The 23,137-nt window shown below is 42.5% G+C and overlaps 1 protein-coding gene across 6 annotated transcripts in view; it reads right to left on the bottom strand.

Annotated features, from left to right (window-relative positions):
* The window catches only part of LOC147018715 (2-hydroxyacylsphingosine 1-beta-galactosyltransferase-like), a 118,321-nt gene that overhangs the window by 25,360 nt on the left and 69,824 nt on the right, over positions 1 to 23,137 (bottom strand). For all 6 annotated transcript variants that reach the window (XM_085898701.1, XM_085898704.1, XM_085898705.1 and 3 more), the window contains one exon: positions 4,904 to 5,046. In XM_085898701.1, the coding sequence (XP_085754827.1) occupies positions 4,904 to 5,046 (143 nt within the window). The remainder of the gene's footprint in view (positions 1 to 4,903; positions 5,047 to 23,137) is intronic.

The raw sequence follows: 23,137 nt of genomic DNA, 5'->3' as shown, positions 1-23,137 counted from the left end.
TTCTAAGTTCGTGACCTTGTGATCTAGACCTTGGGACAAAAATGAAAGAAAAAAAAAAAAAACGAGCTCCGTCGGGCTATCCAGGTGCCATTGGGCTAACCAAATAACGAAACCCCTGTAAGTTTGACAAACCCCCTAGGAGAAGATGGAAATTGAAATTTGTTTTTAAATTTAAATTGTGTTTTAAAAACATGTGTTTTTAGGGGTGGCTACGCCCATAATGGGCGCACCACGCCCATTCTCAGGAAAACACAACGAGATCATGATATAAACCTCCCACCAAAATTTTATCAGGATCGGATCAAAACCCACGGAGCTATGCTCGGGACAGACAGACAGACAAGTCGGTAGGCGGACATGGGTAGTCGACTACCCAATATAACATTGACGTGATGTTCGATGGGGAATGACCTTAGGATTAAGCACAAGAAAATTCATGATTCTAGCTTCAAGTGTTAATGCTGCAGATTGTTTTTTCGTTAAAATACCCCCACATCCTTCCATCCTTTACATTACATTACAACTACAAAAACATTACAAAAATGATGAAGCACATAGAGGTTTTTAGGCCGTTGCTAGGCAACGAAGGGGTCCATAGCAACGGTTCTTTCTCACACATAACTAGGACATACCATGAACCTACCATACCAGTTTCATGTATATCTGACTCATAGTCTCTGAGATATAACGAACTTCGTTTTTTTTATTGTTTTCGACCAGGGTTCATTCAACGTCTATCTTCTCTGACAGTTTTCATAGGATCTGGCTGGAAAATTTTGACAATATGTCTGAATATACTGCCCACAGTCGGTCGTGGCCCGATTTTTGAAAAAATAATTTTTTTATGATTTTTCAAAAATTTCAAAGTCCCGTTGCTAGGCAACCAAAGAGGCCTTAGCAACCAGTACCTACACGGCACAATGAGGTCATATGGTCCTACCACCCAAATTTCATCAAAATCGAACAACTGCAAGGGGGTCAAAAACCCCCGACAAACACACACACGGACAGACCGACACCATGACCAACAAATAAGGGTAGATCAAAAAAAAAATTTTAATCGAAAAAATTTTCGAAATTTTTCTTTTTCGACTCCCCAACAGACAGACAGACAGACACACAACAACAACGAATATAGTGGTCACTTATTTTTTTCGTGAACCAATAAATAAAGCTATCATTCCAAAAATGCTCTGGAACAGATTGGCCAGAGAGATATTAACAACAGAGAAAATGACACAAATGCCTCCACAAGCAAGTTTGCATAATGCCAGCAATGGTTCCTTGAGCATCTCCACTCACCAACATCGAGTTTAAGTGGTCAAAACTGTCAAAATAAGTTTAGTTAACACTCGATTAGGAGAGGTGTAAGATTATTTCCATCATGTATGGGTCCCCAACCTATGGCTCGTGAGAAACATGTTGCCTGCCACACTCTCAGATGTTGACCAGAACCACTCTTGAAAATACAGTAAAACTTCAACTAAATGATACATTCAAAACCAAAAATACACAATCTACTGTACATTTTATTTCCGATCTCAAAAAAAAAAAAAAATCTGAGCATGGTTAAAATGACAACAAACTAGATAGTATTCAGAGAATATTTCCCATGCACAGTCAATGGTTTTGGAGAGATAGAGGCGGAATGCTTTTCGGTTTTTCCAAGATGACGCCTGTACCACATGACCTATGACTTCATGATTATCATTAAAATATTCTGCAGGAGGAGGCACTCCGATGGTGAAAAATGTGTCCATCAGACCAACAGTTGCCGAGAAAAAAATATCATAATGATCGGCTAAGTGTTGTACAGTACTTGATGAAGGCACTGATAAAATCATCAACATGATTATTCCCCATGGGGGAGTAGTTGACAATGAACCAGGTCTCAATTTTAATTTTTCCATGTATTGGTTTCAGAAATATAGAGGTGTGAAGTTTTTCCAAGATTGCACCTTACGACATTACCCATGATGTCATATTTATCATTAACATTCTATAGCAGGAGGAGGAGGAGGAGGAGGAGGAGCTCCTTTGGTGAAAATTTTTGTGGCAATTGGACCAAGAATCGTAGAGAAATAAAATTCAGTGATCGAATCAAGTGTAACTTCTTGAATTATAATAATTAAGGTACCGATGACATCCTTAACACATCTTATTCCGCAAGGGGAGTACTTGACAATAAAGCAAGTTTCAATTTTTTCCATGGAGCTGTTTCGGAGATGAAGGAGGTGCAACTTTTTTTAATTTTTCCAAAATGGCACCTGTACCACGTGACCTATGACGTCATCACAACAAAAATTCTACAGGAGGAGCCGCTCATATTCTGAAAATTTGAGGCCCATCGGACTGACAGTGGCAGAGGATTTTTATTTTTTATTTAAATACTGATCAGATCAAGCATTGTCCTTGTCAAATTATGATATCATGAAGCCATGAAGGCAACCCTGACACCAATATATGTTATTCCCCATTGGGAGTACTTGACAATGAGCCATGTTCGATTTTTTTTTTCATTGAGCAGTTTGGGAGATATAGAGGTGTAACATTTTTCCAATATGGCGTCCATACCATGTGACCTATGACGTCATAATCATGAAATTGTTTTTAAAAAAAAACATTATCCTCCTCCTATGGTAAAGTTTCCTGTCAATTGGACCAACGGTTGCCGAGAAACCGATTTTTTTTAATGCAGACACTCACACATGCACACTACATGTACAAACCGAATGCCTAACCCTGCTTTTCACTTTGCAAGCACAGGGTAAAAAAGTAAAAAAAAATAAATGACACCATAATCCCTTGTGAACGATACCATCCTTCCCGCCAGACAACAGTTTGAATGACAAGTGATTTATTCAATCTGGCATAAGAACTAGATTGAAGTCAAAACGTCGAATTAGGTGTTTCGGTCTCCCCCACAGTAAAATCTATTCCTGCACAAGTAGGCCTACACCGAGATTTTATATTATTATTTTTTTAATCTGTGGAGAGATTTGTTTCAGTTTAATATTTATGATGTCAAAACTAGAGACAGGACCTCCACAAAATAGGTTGAGAATGTCTACTTACAACTTAAAGATGAGAAGGAAGAAGTTTTTCTTTACAAACTCCAATGGACAGTGTGTGTGCTTAATGTATCATGGACATGCAAGAATGGCGAAGAAATGTAACATAGAACGACATTTTAGCACACACACCATGAGATAATCGCAAATGAGTATCCTCCAAAAAGTAATCTGAGGAAGGCAAAAGTTAGAGAATTCCCACAAATCTTGACAGCAAAGTCAAAAATTAAAAATTTGGAATTCCTCGCAGAATTTGAAATGCCATTGACAATGAAAAGAGTTCAAAAAAAAATATTGCAGAACAACAAAAGCTCAAAGGTTTACAAGTGGAGTACAAGGAGAGAACCTACTGAGAATATTTTGCCCTCAAAATAGAAAAGGGAAACAATATCAGAAACAGAGTGCATCATTAAATGCGTCAAATAATTACATGACCAACTCTACAGTGAGAAAATACAATTTACCCTTGCATCACACATCTTGTATATTATTTCCGAGTTTGTGGTTTCGTGTCGCGCTATCTTCGACTTTGTTCTGCGCTCGAGTAACGTGATATTCGGCTTACATTATCTCAAAGACGATATGAGGTGCATGGTACAAAAAAAAAAGTAAATAAAATGGTTCTGAAACAGTGAAATCGTATTCCACTTACTGCATTAAAGTAAAATTACTACTGATACCCTGCATCAGTTCCTTTCTCAAACACACCCACCCCAAGATGTCACGCAGAGTGTGGGTTATGCTAGTGATAAATAACAATGAAGTCATCCCACCACTGACTACCGATGAGATTCAGTTTGCATTATTAAAATCGAGGTCGGTTGTTCCAAGGATTCAGTGCAATTCTTATAGACGCAATCAAACATGATGGTAAATTACTGCACATAAATTATCAAAACTATTTATCACATGCTTAGGAGAAGTGGAAATCCCCACAACTGAGAACTCTTGAGGCAGTACTGATGCACACACAAAAAAGAGGGGAGATAAGATGGACGTTTTTTTTTTCTCTCTCCCTCTCTCTCAAGAACAAAGCTCATGGAACAGAAAAGAAAAATTGACAGCAAGGTAGTGGGGCAACAATATGGCACAACCAGCAAGGGAATAAACGAACAAGAAAGAAGAAAAAGAAGGGAAGTAAACACTGAAACCATTAAGTAAACATGATGGGTTAAGAAGGGTTAGTGGGGAGAATAATGATCATGGGTCAGGATGTGGGATGACAGGAGGTGCAGCTGCACTGTCTGCTTGAAGTCCTGCAGATAAGAGTGGGAAATAATGCCCTCTGGAAGGTGTGTGGTTCCATAGATGGGAGAGGCAAGGAACAAAGGAGTTGAGGTGAGTAATCAACCTGGATTTTGGAAGTTGAACTAGAAGAGGGTACAGAGAGAATGCATGTATCCTAGATTTGCTGGGGAAGGTCAGAGGACCGACAATCGAGGGAGAAATAGAGATGAGGCGGTCAAAAAGAAAAAAAAAAAACAGACCACCGACCCACCTGCGATGTGAAAGTAACAATTTTTGTGCTTTGCCTCATCACAGTTGATTCCAAGAATATTGAGAGTTTTCGATTCCACAGAATCCAGGGGAGACAGTTGTGATGCTGGGACACCAGCCAATTAGGGGACAGCAGTGCTCCATTGAGCTACAAACAAAGGGCTTGTACACTATGATTAGTTCTGATTTTCAAAGGAAAGACTTGGATTGACAGATGTCCCACTCTGTGGCTGGAGACAGTCAACATACTATAAAACATCTATCACTCAGATAGAGAGTCCAAATTCAACAAAATGAGAACTACAAAGTCACAAAAGCAAATGGGTAATACACACCTCCAGATCACCTGGTATGGCAGTTGAGCGAGTGCACCAGCAAATGTGTTTGTCAGTTCATTCGACAGGTGCTTGATTCCAGCTCCAAATGACACCAGCACAAACCCATTTGGCCCTGAAGCTTTGGCCCACTCAGAAAAAACCTTGGTAAACACAAACCACAAATTCACAGTCAGAGTGGCAAATAGTGGCATGTAATGTGAGAATAATGATTAATTTTCCAGACATGGAAGAATACCTTGTATATTCAAATCGAGTCAGTCAGTCAACACGAACTGGCATAATTGGCTTTGCAGATTTGACTTGGTGTAAAATTTGTCATTCTTTATGAATATCTACTCTCTCTCTCTCCCTCGAGTGCAGCCTGTGGCTGCTAGTTACATCATTGGTTGGAACGCGGCTATGCCGCTGATGCAGTGTCCCCTTACCAGTGCACTGGTGCTCATTTTGCCGACCTCGGAAGGATGACAGGCTGAGTCAACCTCCTGGTGTATTTTAATTCAGCGGCCAACAGGGCTTGAACTCAGGACCCGAGGATCGCAAGCTGCCACCCTAACCACTCGGCCAACACCAGGCTTCTTCTTCTTCTTCTTCTTCTTCTTTTGGCTGCTCCCGTTAGGGGTCACCACAGCGGATCATCCATATGATCCGCATAGTGATTTGGCACATGTTTTACGCCGGATGCCCTTCCTGACGCAACCCTGGTCGCCTCTTACGACACAGGGATATGGTACACCTATTTTAACCGGGGTATACACCGGCCCAGTATACTGGTACTCATTTCGCCGACCTCGGAAGGATAACAGGCTGAGTCAACCCCCTGGTGTATTAATTCAGTGGCCCAATGGGGCTTGAACTCAGGACCTTTTGGATCCCAAGCCGCTGCCCTAACCACTGCGCCAACACCAGGCATTCGGCCAACACCAGGCTATATATGAATATCTACTGATCCTCACAGATATCACCCAAGGTACGTTGTAGACTTTGAATGTATTTTCTTCTTTCCAGAATAATGGATAATTCAATCCCACTGAAGTTGAAGATTCCCCAAAATTCTGCCAAGAGATGCCAGCTTATAATGAATTTCCACATTAGTATGCTTGCAATGTTTTAGGCCAATCGGTTTCATGGTTTTGGAGTTATGGAGGACAAACACTGACATTTATTATATGTACGAGCAAAGGTACCTGGCATTGCCAGTTTCCTCCTCCCATCGGACTCTCATCCCACCCCTAATGAAGTTACATTGTGGGAAAAACAATAGTAAACATTAAGTTTAATACTTTGGCAATTGCACATTTTTTTGTATAAATATGAAAAAGGAGGGTGCCTACACGGCCTTGCTTAAAGCTTACAAGATATATGCTTAGTTATAAGAATCGCTAATTTCTTAAAATTTTCAGATTTCACTCAACATTTCAACACTTATTTAGTCCACAAAATCATATCCTCAAATCTGAAATCTTATTTTTATTACATATATTGAATTGGGCGATGAGAGTATACTGTATTTCCAAGGCAAGGCGTTTTTAGGAGGCAAAATCAAATTCTTAACACTCGTTGAGAACGACCAAAAAGAAGGCTTATTTGGCCGAAAGCTTGTCACCATAGAGATCGGCCAGAAGCTACTTCTGCGACTCATTCAATTTCTCCTCAATATATACATCTACACTATATGTCAGTGTGTCAGTGTCATGTCCATAACTCTAAAACAATGAAACCTCATGGCCTGAAACTTTGCTTGCATACGAAGGGAACTCCAAGCGGGCGTCAGGTGCTGGGTGTTTATACAACCGATCAGCAATCGCTAATCGTTTGCAAAGCCAGCCATTCCCCATCAACAGTTTCATTGGAGTGCTTGCTTAAGTGCTTACTCCACTTGGCGAGAGCTCTACAATATTAGCTCTGTCACTGAATATACCGATCGACTTGACCAAAGTTCAAGGCCCACTCACCTGCGTTTAGCCATGCGATGTGTTGGGTGGTGGTTCGCTCACTGAAAATGTGCAACTTCATTTTACACTAAGTTTCCCCTTTATTTTTATGATGGTGTTTCATTGTACGACCCATCACTGCAGCATAGATACATTCAAAAAAGGAAAAGGAAAATATATATATATATATATATAGATATCAAATATATATATATATATATAGATATCAAATATATATATATATATATAGATATCAAATATATATATATATATATATATATATATATATATATATATAGATATCAAATATATATATATATATATATATATATATATATATATAGATATCAAATATATATATATATATATATATATATATATATATATATATATATATATATATATATATATATATATATATATATATATATATATATAAAATATATATATATATATATATATATATATATATATATATATATATATATATATATATATATATATATATATATATATATATATATATATATATATATATATATATATATATATATATATATATATATATATATATATATATATATATTTATATATATATATATATATATATATATATATATATATATATATATATATATATATATATATATATATAAAATATATATATATATATATATATATATATAAATATATATATCAAATATATATATATCAAATATATATATATATATATATATATATATATATATATATATATATTTATATATATATATATATATATATATATATATATATATATATATATATATATATATATATATATATATATATATATATATATATAGAGCCTGGTGTTGGCACAGTGGTTAGGGCAGCGGCTTGGGATCCAAGAGGTCCTGAGTTCAAGCCCCGTTGGGCCACTGAATTAATACACCAGGGGGTTGACTCAGCCTGTCATCCTTCCGAGGTCGGCGAAATGAGTACCAGTATACTGGGCCGGTGTATACCCCGGTTAAAATAGGTGTACCTTATCCCTGTGTCGTAAGAGGCGACCAGGGTTGCGTCAGGAAGGGCATCCGGCGTAAAACATGTGCCAAATCACTATGCGGATCATACGGATGATCCGCTGTGGCGACCCCTAATGGCAGCAGCCGAAAGAAGAAGAAGAAGATTATATATATATATATATATATATATATATATATTTATATATATACATATACATATATATATATATATATATATATATATATATATATATATATATATATATATATATATATATATATATATATATATATATACTGTAACAGACAAAACCCTAACTAAAAACAAAACAAAACGTTTATACAAACCTTCTTCTAAAGACTCCACTCCCTGGTGGATGCCACAAAACTCAACGTAAAATTCTGGAGCCATCCAAGTTTACCCATTTCAAATTTCCGTGAGCTCTGTTTCTCCAGTACAGGTTAGTGGCATGGATTAAATGAACCTCCCATCACACATTCATACATAAATCCAATATCACTCACTCATTCCAACCCTGCAAGACCATGGCTTAAATGTTATTACACACGTGTGAGCCTCAACTAGGCAGCGGGGTGATACCATACAACAAAAATGGTGGGGGAACTTCAGGTTGTGTTGTCCACAGTCCAAAAAAAATTCATCCAACTTACGACTTCTATTCCCCCCCCCACTCCCCCTTCCTCCTTCAACTCCTCTGTCCCCGACAGCCAAAAAGCTCTTTTGCTGTATGCCTCACCGTGGAGGGTCTCCTCACCATCCAGGCTCTCTCGCAGCCTCATATGGGTCGCCAGGGGTTTCCTTACCGCTGCTCACCAAAATCAGAAGCGCTCGCTGACGGGTCTCTACACCATCCAGGCTCTCAGCCTCATACACTACCAGCGACAAATTATCTCAGGGGGAGCCGCAAGTCACCGCTCCTCCAGAGCCTGATCCATTTCTGTGGACCCACATATCTTCCCCATCCACACAGTCTAACATTTCATTTCCTCCCCCGCTGTCATTCAATTCTCAAACATTACAATGCAAAAATGGCCAACGTGTTCCTCCACTGCCATGGCCTGCGACCATGTTATAATTCACATTCATTCTTCAAACACAACTCAATTCACAAACTCCAAACACAACACAACAGACATCAACTCCACGAGACAATTTTGGTTTCCAAACGAATCCATCAGCCAACCACTGAGTCACTCTCGTCCACGCTCATCTTAATTACCCATGTCCCAATTTCTAGCAAAACTGAACACCTATGACAGTAAGCATCAAAGCACTTTACCCTAAGTACAAGTCACCCACCCCTTCTAATTTTCTTCACATCCCTTTAATCCACCCCTGTGGATTTGTTGCTTTCAAACTCTGGATTCCATACTTTGTTTTTCTTTTCTAAATTTGTCTATTATTCCAAAATCTTGTGGATCACCCTGGCTAGTGATTTGGGGTAATCGTAGGCCTCTAACACACTTTCGCTCTGGTGCAGTCGACCTCACGGGGTCTGAACGCGCCGAGGCCGCGTGCATGAGGGCTGCGCCGCATGGACGAGGGCCATTTTGCCACGCGGTGTGTTTGAGCTTGGGCGCTCGAATCCGTAGACATCGGCTTGTCACGACCCACATTCGTGCCTTTGACACTTTCCTCTCGTCCATGAAACATTACCAAGTACTCTGTGTCTTGTCTGCATGCTGTCCATGTCTTGTCTGCATGTTGTTTAAGGCTTATCTCGTTAGGGTTCCCTTCGAAACCCGTAGTTCCCTAGTTAAGAACGAGTTATAGATCAATTTTAACATTGTTGTTAATGCTTTGATGGTGTCGTGTTTCCCCGATGTGTCCCCAATAAATCTGGCTGATTTGTATGAAGTTGCCGCTTTGAATTAATTTTTGCCATGCCAAGGAACGATCCGCTCGATTTGGATATAAAAACCAAAATGGTTACAGACTGGCAGAATTAGCTCGGTATCTGACAAAACCAGTCTGTAACCGGGGTCTATTCCCCCAACTGGTAAGGTCCAGGGGTACGTTGGTATCGCAATTTGAGACGCGTGACCCAAGGCCTGTGCGGAACTAGCCGGCATTATAACCCCGGAGACAGCGGTGATTAAGGTGGCGCCGAATCTAACATTTGGCTGTCGAGAGTAGGGTGCGAAAATCCAAACTGGTTATGGACAGTGATTGACGCACTCATCCGAATCCCCGGCACCGCCGAATCGTGAAATACATATACATATATATATATATATATATATATATATATATATATATATATATATATATATATATATATATTATACATATGATTGACACCTCCCATGCTCCTCCAGCCAAAGTAGCTGCATAAAGCAACCCAAGAAGACTTACGCAAGGTAAGTGCTAAACGCCATTTCAAACGCTTCCCAGAGTTCCTTAACAACTATAAAGACATTCACACATAATACACACACGACAATGCCAATGCAATACACTCCCCTCAACTACCAAACTAGTTTCATCTCTTATCGGTGAATCATCAATGATAGCGAAGACAGCAATGCATACCAATGAAGCTCTCAAGCATGTATCACATGCAAACATCAAAAGCAGTCAATATATAAATGAAGAAACACCCACATCTCTCACCTGTGAATGGAGGGAATAGCCAATCAGCTCTCACTAATATATATATATATATATATATATATATATATATATATATATATAAATATATATATAAATATATATATATAAATATATAAATATATATATATAAATATATATATATATATAAATATATATATATAAATATATAAATATATATATATAAATATATATATATATATAAATATATAAATATATAAATATATAAATATATATATATATATATACCGCCCAGCAGGCAAAATACTGTTGCGGCTACGCGGTCACGGGGGCACAACGAGGGAGGGATATCCCTGGTTTCTCCCCAGACTCACTGGGAATTGAGGCCGTTGCACACAAATAAGTTTGTGTCGTAGCGGATCGCGAATCAACCACAAACGCCAATAATTTAACCACATGACCCAGTGTCCTCCGTCTGACTACCATTTAACTGGGAACACGTGGTCGCCTTATCAGGGAATCACGCCCTCGATAAGTACTTGCGTTACTTACCATATCAGGTACAGCCGAGCAAAGCTGCCAAGTACGCACCGGCTAATAAGCAGATCTTGGGGTATAACTTTCTGGCTAGGCTAATGAGCGGACCATGATGGACCAATGGAAGAAAAGATGAAAACGAGCTTGGTACATTTATAGCAAAGCAAATTTATTACAACAAAGTGAGGAAAATGATGGGTTTATTCGCAAAGATGTCCAGCAGGGGAAAGCAAGAAATTGGTGGGTGCGACAAAAGAAATGGCAAATATTCACAAAAGAAGACACAGTACAGTTACCCCGAATAACTCATAGTCTTATCTTCCATGATACATGACAGGCGCCATCACACACACACACACACAAATATTAAGGGGGTGGTGGGAGGAAGAAGGAGGGTGGATAAGGTGAGAAGGGGAAGGAAAAGAGGGAGAGCGAGGGAGAGTGAGGGAGAGCGAGGGAGAGACAGAATGAACTGGGGGGGGGGGGAGACAGGTGAGTGGTGGAGGTGGCATTAGCAAAGACAATGAAGTGATGCTTAATCACTAAGCTCAAACAAAAAAAAATAAAAAAAGGTCAGAACAGCTGTACACAACACAGACTTTGCAAGCTTGTAAAGTAATCCACTGGCAAATCTGCAAAAAAATTGATATTCCGGTTCCAGAAAAATTTGTGGGAAAATGAACCAAAATCAATCACTATAAACTTGGAAGGACCTACCGCTCACATCTGAACTCATGATTCCATGGAACATGAGCATCAAAAAAGCATTGTGACCAGATATCATACTTAGGTCCAAAATATATAGATATACATATCTATCTATAATTCCAGCAATTTCTGTGTGTGTGTCTGTCTGTCTGCGACCGCCATTTCTATCTGATTAAAACTTGCCAGGAATATTGCCGGGGCCCCGCAGGTGTGCCTTTTCGAGGTTTGATATCAATCGGACAAGCGGTTCCCAAGTTATGGCCATTTTACTGCTTTTTCAGTGTTGAAAAGGTGTATATATGGCAGCTGAAGGTGTCGTTCCACCTTCTCACGACAATTTTTTCCCAAATTATTAATAACCGGACGATCACCGGTCCGATCGGATTGAAACTTGCCAGGAATATTGCTGGGGACCCGCTGATGTGCCTTTTCAAGGTTTGATATTAATCGGACAAGCAGTTCCCAAGTTACGGCCATTTATCTGTCGACCAATGACAAGATGCGGTGCTATGACATCACAATTAATGTTTATTTATTATTTTTATTTTATTTGCACGATTGACGGTCCGATCTGATTGAAACTTGCCAGGAATATTGCCGGGGACCCGCTGATGTGCCTGTTCAAGGTTTGATATTAACCGGACAAGCAGTTCCCAAGTTACGGCCATTTATCTGTCGACCAATGACAAGACGCAGTGCTATGACATCACAATTAATGTTTATTTATTATTTTTATTTTATTTGCACGATTGACGGTCCGATCTGATTGAAACTTGCCAGGAATATTGCTGGGGACCCGCTGATGTGCCTTTTCAAGGTTTGATATTAATCGGACAAGCGGTTCCCAAGTTACGGCCATTTATCTGTCGACCAATGACAAGACACCGTGCTATGACATCACGAATGACGTCACAATTACTGTTTATTTATTTATTTTTTGCACGATTGACGGTCCGATCCGATTAAAATTTGCCCGGAATATTGCTGGGGACCGCGGATGTGCCTTTGAGGTTTGATATTAATTGGACGAGCAGTTCCCAAGTTACGGTCATTTATCTGTTGACCAATATCTGCGGGAGAGGGGGAATGAGAGTGGGGGCGAGAGAGGGGGGACGGGAGAGGGGGGACAGGAGAGAGGAAGGGCGAGACTAGGGGGAGAGAGAGAGAGAGAGAGAGAGAGAGAGAGAGAGAGAGAGAGAGAGAGAGAGAGAGAGAGAGAGAGAGAGAGAGAGAGAGAGAGAGAGAGAGAGAGAGAGAGAGGGGGAGAGAGAGAGGGGGAGAGAGAGAGGGGGGAGCGAGAGAGGGGGGAGAGAGAGGGGGGCGAGAGAGGAGGGGGGGGAGAGAGGGGGGAAGAGAGATTATATCCTTCATCAGGCGATCCTCGGCCACCTCGCTCTCTGGGACTTGAGGCATTTCCTGGGTAACCTCGCTGGGGTCTGAAGCCTCCATGTTATTTGGCCTGCTCAACCATGTCCAGACTTGGAACAGGCTGCAACGATTTCTTCACTATAAAGTTGTTGTTTGCACTTTTCTCAGTCATATTATTGAATGCCCGTTCATCATAGCTCTGAATCACTGGGTACATTGCAATGCTTACAATACAAACATCCAGAGACGTCAGCGTTTGTGGCTTGACATTTTGGGTGTCTCCGGGAGGTGTACGTTTCATGTGTGGCGAATTGTGTGCAAACTATCCGTTTTTTTACAACCATTTCATTGGAGTGCTTGCTTTAGTGCTTAAACTACTTGGCAAGCGCTCTCAAAGTTGCTTGGTTGTTCGTTTCAGTAAAAGTATCCGTGCTCTCAAGGGACCATAGATTAGACAGACGTAGGTTTCCACCTGTGTTGAGCCCTGTGGAGTCGTACGGTTGTGGTCCCTCAGGAGGTGTCTCATCCGCTGAAAATGTGCAACTTTATTTTCATAGGACATAGTTTTGTTTAACCTTTTGTGTGATCTCCTAATATAATCCACCCCTCACTTTGACATCGATACATGCAGAAAAACAATAAGGTCCATCCGACCACGTGTTTGCCGTGATCTGGTTGTGAAGGCAGAGAGCAGAGATCGACATTTTGTGTTCTGTACCTTGATATATTTTTCAATTGCATTTTGCTAATTTCCCACTTGATTTCCTCTTTCAAAGAACTGTCATTTTTGTGTGTTTTATGCACGTGTACGTAAATAAATTGTAATATCACAGCGGAACGGAAGTGTGTGCGTGTGCGTGTGTGCGTGTGTGCGTGTGTGCGTGTGTGCGTGTGTGCGTGTGTGCGTGTGTGTGGAATTGAGTCCTCCCAGGACAGGCTCAAGGTATCCACAGATATTTCAGTAAGGTGTCACGATTCATGGACAAAGCTTTGATGTTTTCTGTTCTCAAAGTGTCGTGCCAAAGGCTCTCTTCAGGGTCGTTACTGAGCTCAGGATGGCTTACAACTGTAGTTCATTTGTAGTGATATTCCCAGGGATGGTTTTTAATATCTGTGAGGTTCTTCATCATCACTTGTTCAACTTTGGCATTCGTTAGCTTCCAGGATCTTCTCACTTCCTGCTTGAGGTCTTGGTATTTGGTCCTCTTCTTGATTTCTGCATCGGTAGTCCAAAATCACCATCATCAACACCTCAATTAGCAATGCCTTCTTATCTTTTTTTTTTGTACCAAAGTATGATATCTGGTCACAATGCTTTGTTTTCGATGTTCACACCCAGTGGGATGATACGGTCGTACATGAGCGGTACTTCAACGTTTTCAGTGATTGCTTTTGGTTCATTTTTTCATGTTTGGTCATTAAGCATCACATCATTTGCTTTGCTAACCTCATCTCCACAGGAAGGAAAGACTGGAAATTGTCTTTTTTTCCCCCCTCCTCCCTTCTCTCTCTGTCCAGTCCTTACTCCCCCCTCCTAATAAAATGCAGCACTCTCCTCCGACACCTGTCTGTCTGTCTCTCTCTCACACCCCTCCCTCCATGAATTGCAATGTTTGATGAGGTGTCACTCTCCCCACCTCCCCCCTAGCTCCCCATTCTTCATCCTCTTTGGCTCCCCTCCCCCCTCTCACCATACACCTGCCTCCTCTCTCTCCCTCCCTCTTTCCTCCTCTCCCCTCACCGAAGCGATGGATTGTATTTGCTATTATAATATTGTTGTGGTTGAGGAAATTCGCAAACCACCATTCAGGTCCTGTAGGTGAGATATCTCTGTAAGTACATGTGTAGTTAGCCCCAAACCCGTTGTTTAGAGGGAATAAATGTCATTCATTCGGGCTGCGACCCTTTAAGATAGCCGTTTTTCTGTTCTATCTTTATTTTGAACCAACTACGTCTCAACCGCCATCACACAACAACCACCAACCGCAACTCCGCTTCACAAAAACAACAACAACAACAACAACAACAACGCCAACAGCCACGACCTTTACCGTCACGGCTCGCTCTCGCAACCATCGCATCACTGCCATTCCAAGCATCGCCATGGCCATCACCGCCACAATAAACCCTCCACCACCTTTGCCTCTCCTTCTGCGGCCATTCCCGCACCGCTTGTGAACGCCGAGCGTCAGGCTGTCCTGGCCTCGTGCGGGGCGCGCGCCGAGCAGCGGGTGCAAAAAGCGGCCTTTCCGAGGGGAAGTCGGATCAGGAATGATTCACGCCCACTTCCGATCCCTCCAATCATTAAGCGCGGGGCGATTTGGCCCCGCCTCCAGGCGCGTCAGAGTAGAATCGATATATGCAGATTCGCGGATCAGGAATGATTCACGCCCACTTTTCCTCCGTCCAATGGGCGAGCGTGGCTCTGCCCCCGAGCCCATCCTGATCGGAAAATCTGCATATGGGTTCTCCTGTCGCACTATAAAGCGCCGAGCGCGGGGCGAATTAAGTGAGTGGAGAGTTTCTGTTTCTGTTTCGGGCTCGGGCGAGTTGTGGCGGCGGGGAAGTGTGGCAGCAGCAGTCAAGACGGGTCTGGAGGAGAGTCGGTCTGTCGGGGTTCGGAGTCTGTCGGGGAGCTGCAGAGAGGGGAAGCCGGGAACGCGGTCGAGGGCGCATTGGAGTCCCTCGTCGCGGGACCCAAGCAAGCCAGCTATCCTCTTTCCCCAGAGCATCAACAACCCCCCTTGTTTCCCCCTGCGCTGAGATAGTGCGAAAAGGGGGCCCCGTTCCCACCCCATTCCAAGCAGTGCCAACGAAACCCGCGGAGGAGCACGGAGTCGGGGCACCGCCGCCATTTTGCGGCTCATCACAAGACGGGTAGGCTCCACGCGGTCTCGGCCCCAGGCCCGTCTGCCCCCTTGTCGTAGAGGGTGGCCCCTTTTTCTTTTGCTTTTGAGTATATGTGTTGTCGGCGCCGTCTGTAAATTAAAAGTGTGTAAGTGTTGCCGTGTGCTCGCGTAGTCGGTAGTAGATCTGCATTGTGTTTCTTTTGTTGCAATTGCTTTTGGTGCATAATAGTTGTGTTTCTTTTACATTTGCTTTTGGTGCATAATTGTTGTAATTGTATATGTGTGCTTTCCGTGTGCCACGGAATAAATGTGCCTTATGTTGAACTGTTTTTCCCGTTTCGATTCGTCTTTTCTTTAATTGAATCTCCATCTTACTTCACGTAAAGGGTTGGTAGTGGGCTAAAAACGCCCGACAATTAATCGGAACCGTCGAGGTTGATGATAACACCGCTCAGTTATCCCGATAGTACGGAACGGGTCGCTTAAAGTGGCCCATGTCCGAAGTCGACCTGCGGCGAGGTGCGATCGCCCGGTCTACCCTCCGTGTGGGTACTTAGGTAGGTCGAATTTGGTAGGTCCGAGAGGGTCATGACGGAATTGTCCGTCCGGTGGGCGACGTGCCGCGATTCGAGTTACGTGGCCGCTCGCACGCCGGCGGGCGCGAATTCGCAACAATATATATATATATATATATATATATATATATATATATATATATATATATATATATATATATATATATATATATATATATATATATATATATATATATATATATATATATATTCCATGTTTAATTCTAAAGGGTTTAAAGTGTAATTCTAATGGGTTTTGTTCATTTCTTGACATTACCCATTTCCTATTAAAAATGCCACACTGCACCACTTCCTTCAGACACAGGTGCATTTTTTTTTCTTTCAATGTTGAAGGCTCCAGTCATGGACTACATACTGTAGTCCTCATCAAGGCCAGACCTTGAATAAAACTGCATAGATAGAAAAGTGAAGAAAGCAAAAATAGTCTGAGTTTTTGAGTAAGTTAAAAAAATAAAATCTGCCTTTTGAAAGGTCATAACTGTTTGGAAAGACATGAGAAGGTAAAAGTTCCAGAGTTTGGCAATCGAGGGGAAGAAACAAATATCACAATGGTCCACCCTTGAGTTACCAATGGCCAGACAATGATTGTGTGATGTAGCGGTTTGTCAATTATTTTGTAGTCTTCTCGTCTCACTAATGGCAGAGGTACACAAGCAGCAAGTTCTTGGGAACAGAAACCAAAGTAATAACAATAGAAATTAGATAGAGCCAACTTTGCAGCACAATTCGAGCCAGTCGAGTTTTGAGGTCAGATTGGGAGAGTTGACAAGTCAGATTCCTTTGGATTCAATTCTGTCCAGTAAGTATGTGAAGATAGAACCTCCCCAGATGTGAGAGCAGTACTCTATATACAGACAAATCTATCCCAAAATCCAGAATGACTGCTTATCTCCACTCATTCATTCCCCTTCTTTCCAGTCGCATTTTTTCTTCATGGTCTTCAAGCCAGCTGTTCACCACCATCGCAGATAATCACTTCCCCTATCTAAAACCATGATCTTTTCTACCCCCATTAACCCTACCCAAGCCCACTTCTGTCGAAATTTCCAGTTTTTCCTTCCTGAGAGTTTGCTTATGTATCGACCTTGTACTCATCTACCCCTCATCCCTTATTTAGCCAATTCTCCCTCTATTTTGTCCCTACCCCCTCTTTCTCTGCTGTTCCATCCTGATCCTTTCTATGTAGTAGCTCCTCCACGAGCCTAGACTTTGTATGCAGAAAACACAAAAGGTGTGACTGCATCAGTACGAGAGGAGACGGATTTTCACGTGCTCCTGTGCTACCACAGACCTCAGTTCCAATGACCTTTTCTTCAAATCCAATCAAAACAATCCATTGCCAAGAAAGTGGATAAAGCCAAAACTCAGGCCTGAAATGGTTGCTTGCTTCCATTTGTGCATGTCATAACAGGATGTGATACGACATCTCATCTGTTTGGAATCAACAAGGGTATGACACTGAAGAAACTTAAAAGCGATCCTAATTTCAGGCATCAAGCTGACGTGTTTACCAGAAAGGCAAAAAAAAGGAAGAAGTTGTCAGAACAGGAGATGAATCACTTGTTCATCCGCACATTGGCATGTTGCAGTGAGTTTGGATCTTTTTAGGTGCAGAAAATGTTGCAGTAAAAAGGTCATGAGCAACACTACTTGCGTCTTACCTCAAACTTCTGCAGCAGCATGTTTGCACAGCCAGTGTACATATCTACAAGTGCAGCAGTGGATTACTCATGGTGAGAATTTTATCCCACATGAATGGGATTGGGTCTCTGCCAAGGAAAAGCTTCATCCAATCTGCACTCACTTGCCTGCAGCCCGAGAACTGACTCAAACTCAAAGTTATCAGGTGTAACTGTAAAACTGACTGAGACCAAATGTTGCAACTGTAAGAAACATGGTTTGCAGTGTTCAGTTTGATGTGAAGATTGTTGCGGTGTCAGCATCTTTGTAGGTCAAGGTGACCTTCATGAGGATACATAAATGACAAATTAGTATAAACAGATCTGACAAGACATTCAAATTTAGGATTTTAACAGATGTAATATTGTAGTAACTGCCAAGTGCAATTCTTGATTCCAGAAATGTGTCCATCAAGTGTCACGTATTGAAAAATCTCCCACATGGGGGGTATACAGACAACTAATTTTAACAATGTTCAACGAGTCAGATGTTTCTAGACTTTATACCCATCCTGTACCATTCAAATCATTTATTTGCAATTAGTTTGAGGTTAGACTATTGCACGTCATAGATCGAGTGGACTATTATAAACGCAATCAGAGTAACCACCATCTGGGTCGGTAAAGTTTGCACATTACTTGCCAAAAAAGGTATAGTTTGTATATTGTAAGACGACTCGATAGATGTTTGTGTGGTGTGCGTATAAAGGGGTTTCATAGATGTAGAGGGTCTAAATATCTACAGGCCTAAAGTATCTGAAGGGTGTGAAGGTCCAAAGGGTTTAAAAGGTTGAATGAGTCAAATGGGGTTAAAGGGATACAAATGGTCGAAAAAGGGTTTAAAGGATCTTAAGATATCTATGGAGTCTTGGGGATGCAAGGGGTCTAAAGTGTTTAAGGGGTCTGAAAGGGGATAAAAAGTTTTAAGGGTCTTAAAAAGGTATTAGGGTCTCCAGGTCCTAAGGTGTCTAAAGGGTGTAAAGGGTCAAAGATGTCCAAAGGGCCAAAGTAGGTTGATAAGGGTCTTAAGTGTTCTAAAGGTCTAAAGGGTATGTCCCAATAGTAGTTAGGGTTTTAAAAGGCTGAAGGGGTGCTGTGCCACGTTTCTGCTGGAGTAGCATAACTGATTCATCAATTAATCCCTTTTCGACCATCAATTGAACGGAAAAACAAAACCTACCAATCTGAAGTGAACATGCGACCTGCATTTTCATCACTCACACTTCCACCATCTTTGTCTGCATCGCTCGTATAAAGCTCGAAACGAGACGGCTCCACAATTCCCCTGAAAATGTTTCCATCACAAATTTTGTCTCCAATAGTTTCTTCAAAATCCCAATGATCACTTTCAACATACTGAGAACCTTCAGAGTAGCAAATGGCGGTGGAATCGATATCGGAATACAAGCTCGAAATATACTTTCGATGTAAAGTACCATTTGGATCAAGGCGGATTCAAAATGTGACGTCAACAGAGAAATAAATGAAAAAACAACAACACTCATGGCCTTTTTAGCTGAAAAAAAAATCTCAAAATCCAGATTTTAATGTCAAAGTTTGGCACGATGTCCTCCACAAAAAAACAAAGGCTCCCATAGCCACAAGGGACACTTTGTGATTGGCCAAAAAAAAAATTCCCTTTAAATTAGACTGTCATTAATGATTCTCAATGGTTTGCAGAAAAACAAAATTACCCCCGGTTGGAGGTGACGGTCATCTCTGAAGCTCTGTTGATGTGGATCTCTGATCGGCTTAGAATGGCTTCGACGGCGACTTGTCTTTTGGTTCAACGTACAGACGAAGGCCCGGGAGTAAAAAGGATAGAAAACCTCAGAAATCAAACTACATTTCTGAGTTATCTGACGATAGATTTGGAAAATGGTTGATTTGGAACATTTATGATCAATGAGTCTTCAAAAGGACAGAAACCGGACCTCAGAAATCAAACCGCATTTCTGAGTCATAAATGGTGGATGATATTTTGACAATGGATGATTTCACAAGTTTACAGCATCGGTGACCTTGACTCCCCAAAGGGCGGAGGAGCTCCTTGTGAGCCAACGGCCATCCATATCTAGTGCCCAACTGTGTCTGCGGACATCCTCCTGCAGTTGGGTTACTTTTTTATTAGGAGGTTGGTGGAAGGATTTGCACTCCGGCCACTGTAAAACCCTTCATTCCGCAAAACACACAAACGCAAAAAAAAAAAAAATCTGAAAACCCACTCGGTGAGAGTACCTCCTGTGCAGCTTCCCTTCGCAGGGTAGCTCACCGGATGACGGGATTGGGGCAAAGCCTTCGGGACACCCAATCTTTGATGAAAGGAGGGAAACCACGGGGTAACCTCCCTGGGTCAGATTGCGGGAGTGTGTCGGAGTGGTGTTGAGGTGTCGGCCACCAGACGGCGGTCTCCTTGGGTTAACCTAAGGCGGTCCCTTCGGGTGGGTGCCTGGAATGTCCCATCCCTAAGGGAGAATGATCATCTGTCTCTGTTATCATCTGAGCTCAAGCGTTTGGACATCGGCATTTCAGCACTCTGAGGTTCGGAGACCGGATTGCGGCGACATAATGGTGGGTGGTTACACCTACTATTGGTCTGGTCGCTCTGATGGTTACCATACCCAAGGAGTTGCTGTAGCTGTGTCCAATAAGCTGACCCCAATGATAATTGAGGTAACACCGGTCAACGAGCGTATTATGAGACTAAGGATTAGTCACTCCTTCGGTGTCATTTCCCTGGTCTCTGTCTATGCTGCGACTGAGGGGAGTGACCTCACCGTGAAGGATGCATTCTACGCCACGCTCGAGTCTGTGGTTGAACAGTGCCCCAGACGAGATACACTTCCAGTCTTGGGGGATTTCAATGCATAGACTGGAACTGATCGGGATGGTTGTGAGACGTGTATTGGTCCCCATGGGTCAGGAACTATGAATCAGAATAGCACTAAGTTCCTTGACTTTGCAAGAAGTCATGGACTTAGGGTGGCTGGTTCATGGTTTCAGCATCCACAAGCTCATCGCTGGACTTGGTATTCCAACGCTGGTGGTGTGGCAAAGGAGATTGACCATGTCCTCGTTGATGGTTGCTGGAGGATGATCCAGAACTGCAGGATCTACCGGAGTGCTCAGTTCCTCAATACTGACCACCGGCTTGTTGTAGCAACTCTAAAGCTGCACCTTATATCCTGGAGAATGGTACCATCCCAGGCGAGGCTGGATGTTGGCAAGCTCAAGGATGAGAGAGTAGCTGAGGAGTTTGGAAACAGGCTGAGTGGACATTTGGGGTGTCTGGGTGCTTTGGGGGGTCCTGAAGAGTTATGGATTACCTTCAAGACCACTGTCCTTGATGTTGCCGGTGGATGTCTTGGAACTCACCGCAGGGCAAAGAAGAATTTTGTCTCTCAAGGGACACTGGATACCATCGACCAGAGTCGCAGGGCCAGGCTGAATGGCAGAGCTGAGCTGTTCAGGGAGCTGAGGCGTAAAACTGTACATGCATTAAGGGTGGACAAGGAGGCCTATGTGACAAGGACAAGGAGACAGGTGATTCTCGTCCCGCTTACAGGGAAATTCGCGCATTGCGTTCATCCAAGCCCATCCCTCGGAGCACTGCAGTTAGAGCAGAGAGTGGTAGGCTCTTAACAGAGGAATCTGAAGTGAAGGCCCGCTGGGCCGGTTAATCTGAGCGGTTGTATCAAGCTGATCCACCAGCTGTCGAGTTGGACATCAATGGTGTTACAATCCCTGTTGCTGACCCTCCAATCATTTGTGGTCCACCTTCGCTTGTGGAAACATGGACTGTGGTGAACTGGTTGAAACACGGTAAAGCTCCAGGGATCTGTGGCATCCATGCTGAACTTCTCAAGGCTGGTGGAAATGCTGCACTCGTGTTGTTGCATGCAGTTTTGTGCTCTTCCTGGAACACAGGCATCATCCCAACTGTTTGGAAGAGGGGCCTTGTTGTCCCTCTCTGGAAAGGGAAGGGTGATCGCCAAGACTGCAACAACTGCTGAGGGGTGACGCTGCTCTCAGTGCCGGGCAAGGTCTTTGCTCGGATAATTCTTGATAGGGTTCGCCACCATATACTTGAGCACCAGCGTCCAGAGCAGTCAGGCTTTACACCAAAAAGGTCAACGTTTGACCGTATCCTTGCTCTTCGTGTCCTCACTGAACGCAGATGCGAGTTTCGCAGGGGCTGCTTGCAGCCTATGTTGATCTCTGTAAAACATTCGATTCAGTGAATTGGGATGCCCTCTGGAGGATTCTTGGTCTTCGTGGGGTGCCACCAAAACTGATCGATCTGATGTCTGAACTCCACTCTGGTACTAAGAGTGCTGTGAAGTGTGGTGGTACCATCTCTGACTTATTTCCAGTTGTTACTGAAGTTCGTCAGGGGTGTGCACTGGCCCCCACACTTTTCAGCACTTGTATGGACTGGATTCTAGGGAGGATGTCAGAAAGATCAAGCTGCGGTGCATCGTTTAGGAATGTCAAGATCTCGGACCTTGATTTCGCAGATGATGCAGTCATCTTTGTGGAGACTTTAGATATCCTTTTGGGGGCCCTCGGGGTGCTGAATGAGGAGTCGGAGCCGCTGGGATTACGGCTTTCTTGGGTCAAAACTAAGATCCAGGCTTTCAATGACATCTTGGATGCTGCTATCCTGTCTGTGTGTGTTTGTGGTGAGGATGTTGAGGTCGTGGAGAGATTCACTTACCTTGGCAGTGATAATCATGTCTCTGCTGGCTGCAAGTCAGAGGTCAATAGACGTCTGGGTCGGGCCTGGGGAGTCATGGATTCACTGGATCATGGGGTGTGGCGCTGCCGGTACCTGTGCGGGAGGACGAAAGTCTCAGTCTTCAGGTCATTGGTGCTTCCAATCTTGCTCTATGGATGCGAGACTTGGACTCTGACCAAGGATCTGAGACAGACTCAATTCCTTTGGTACCAGGTCTCTTCGGAG

Source organism: Eptatretus burgeri, chromosome 10 (genome assembly GCF_056783735.1).
Source record: "Eptatretus burgeri isolate ZD-2024b chromosome 10, Ebu_testis_v1, whole genome shotgun sequence".
NCBI classification, from domain to species: Eukaryota; Metazoa; Chordata; class Myxini; order Myxiniformes; family Myxinidae; genus Eptatretus; species Eptatretus burgeri.
Note: the sequence above shows the minus strand (reverse complement) of the source record. Positions and strands in the feature narration are given on the sequence as shown.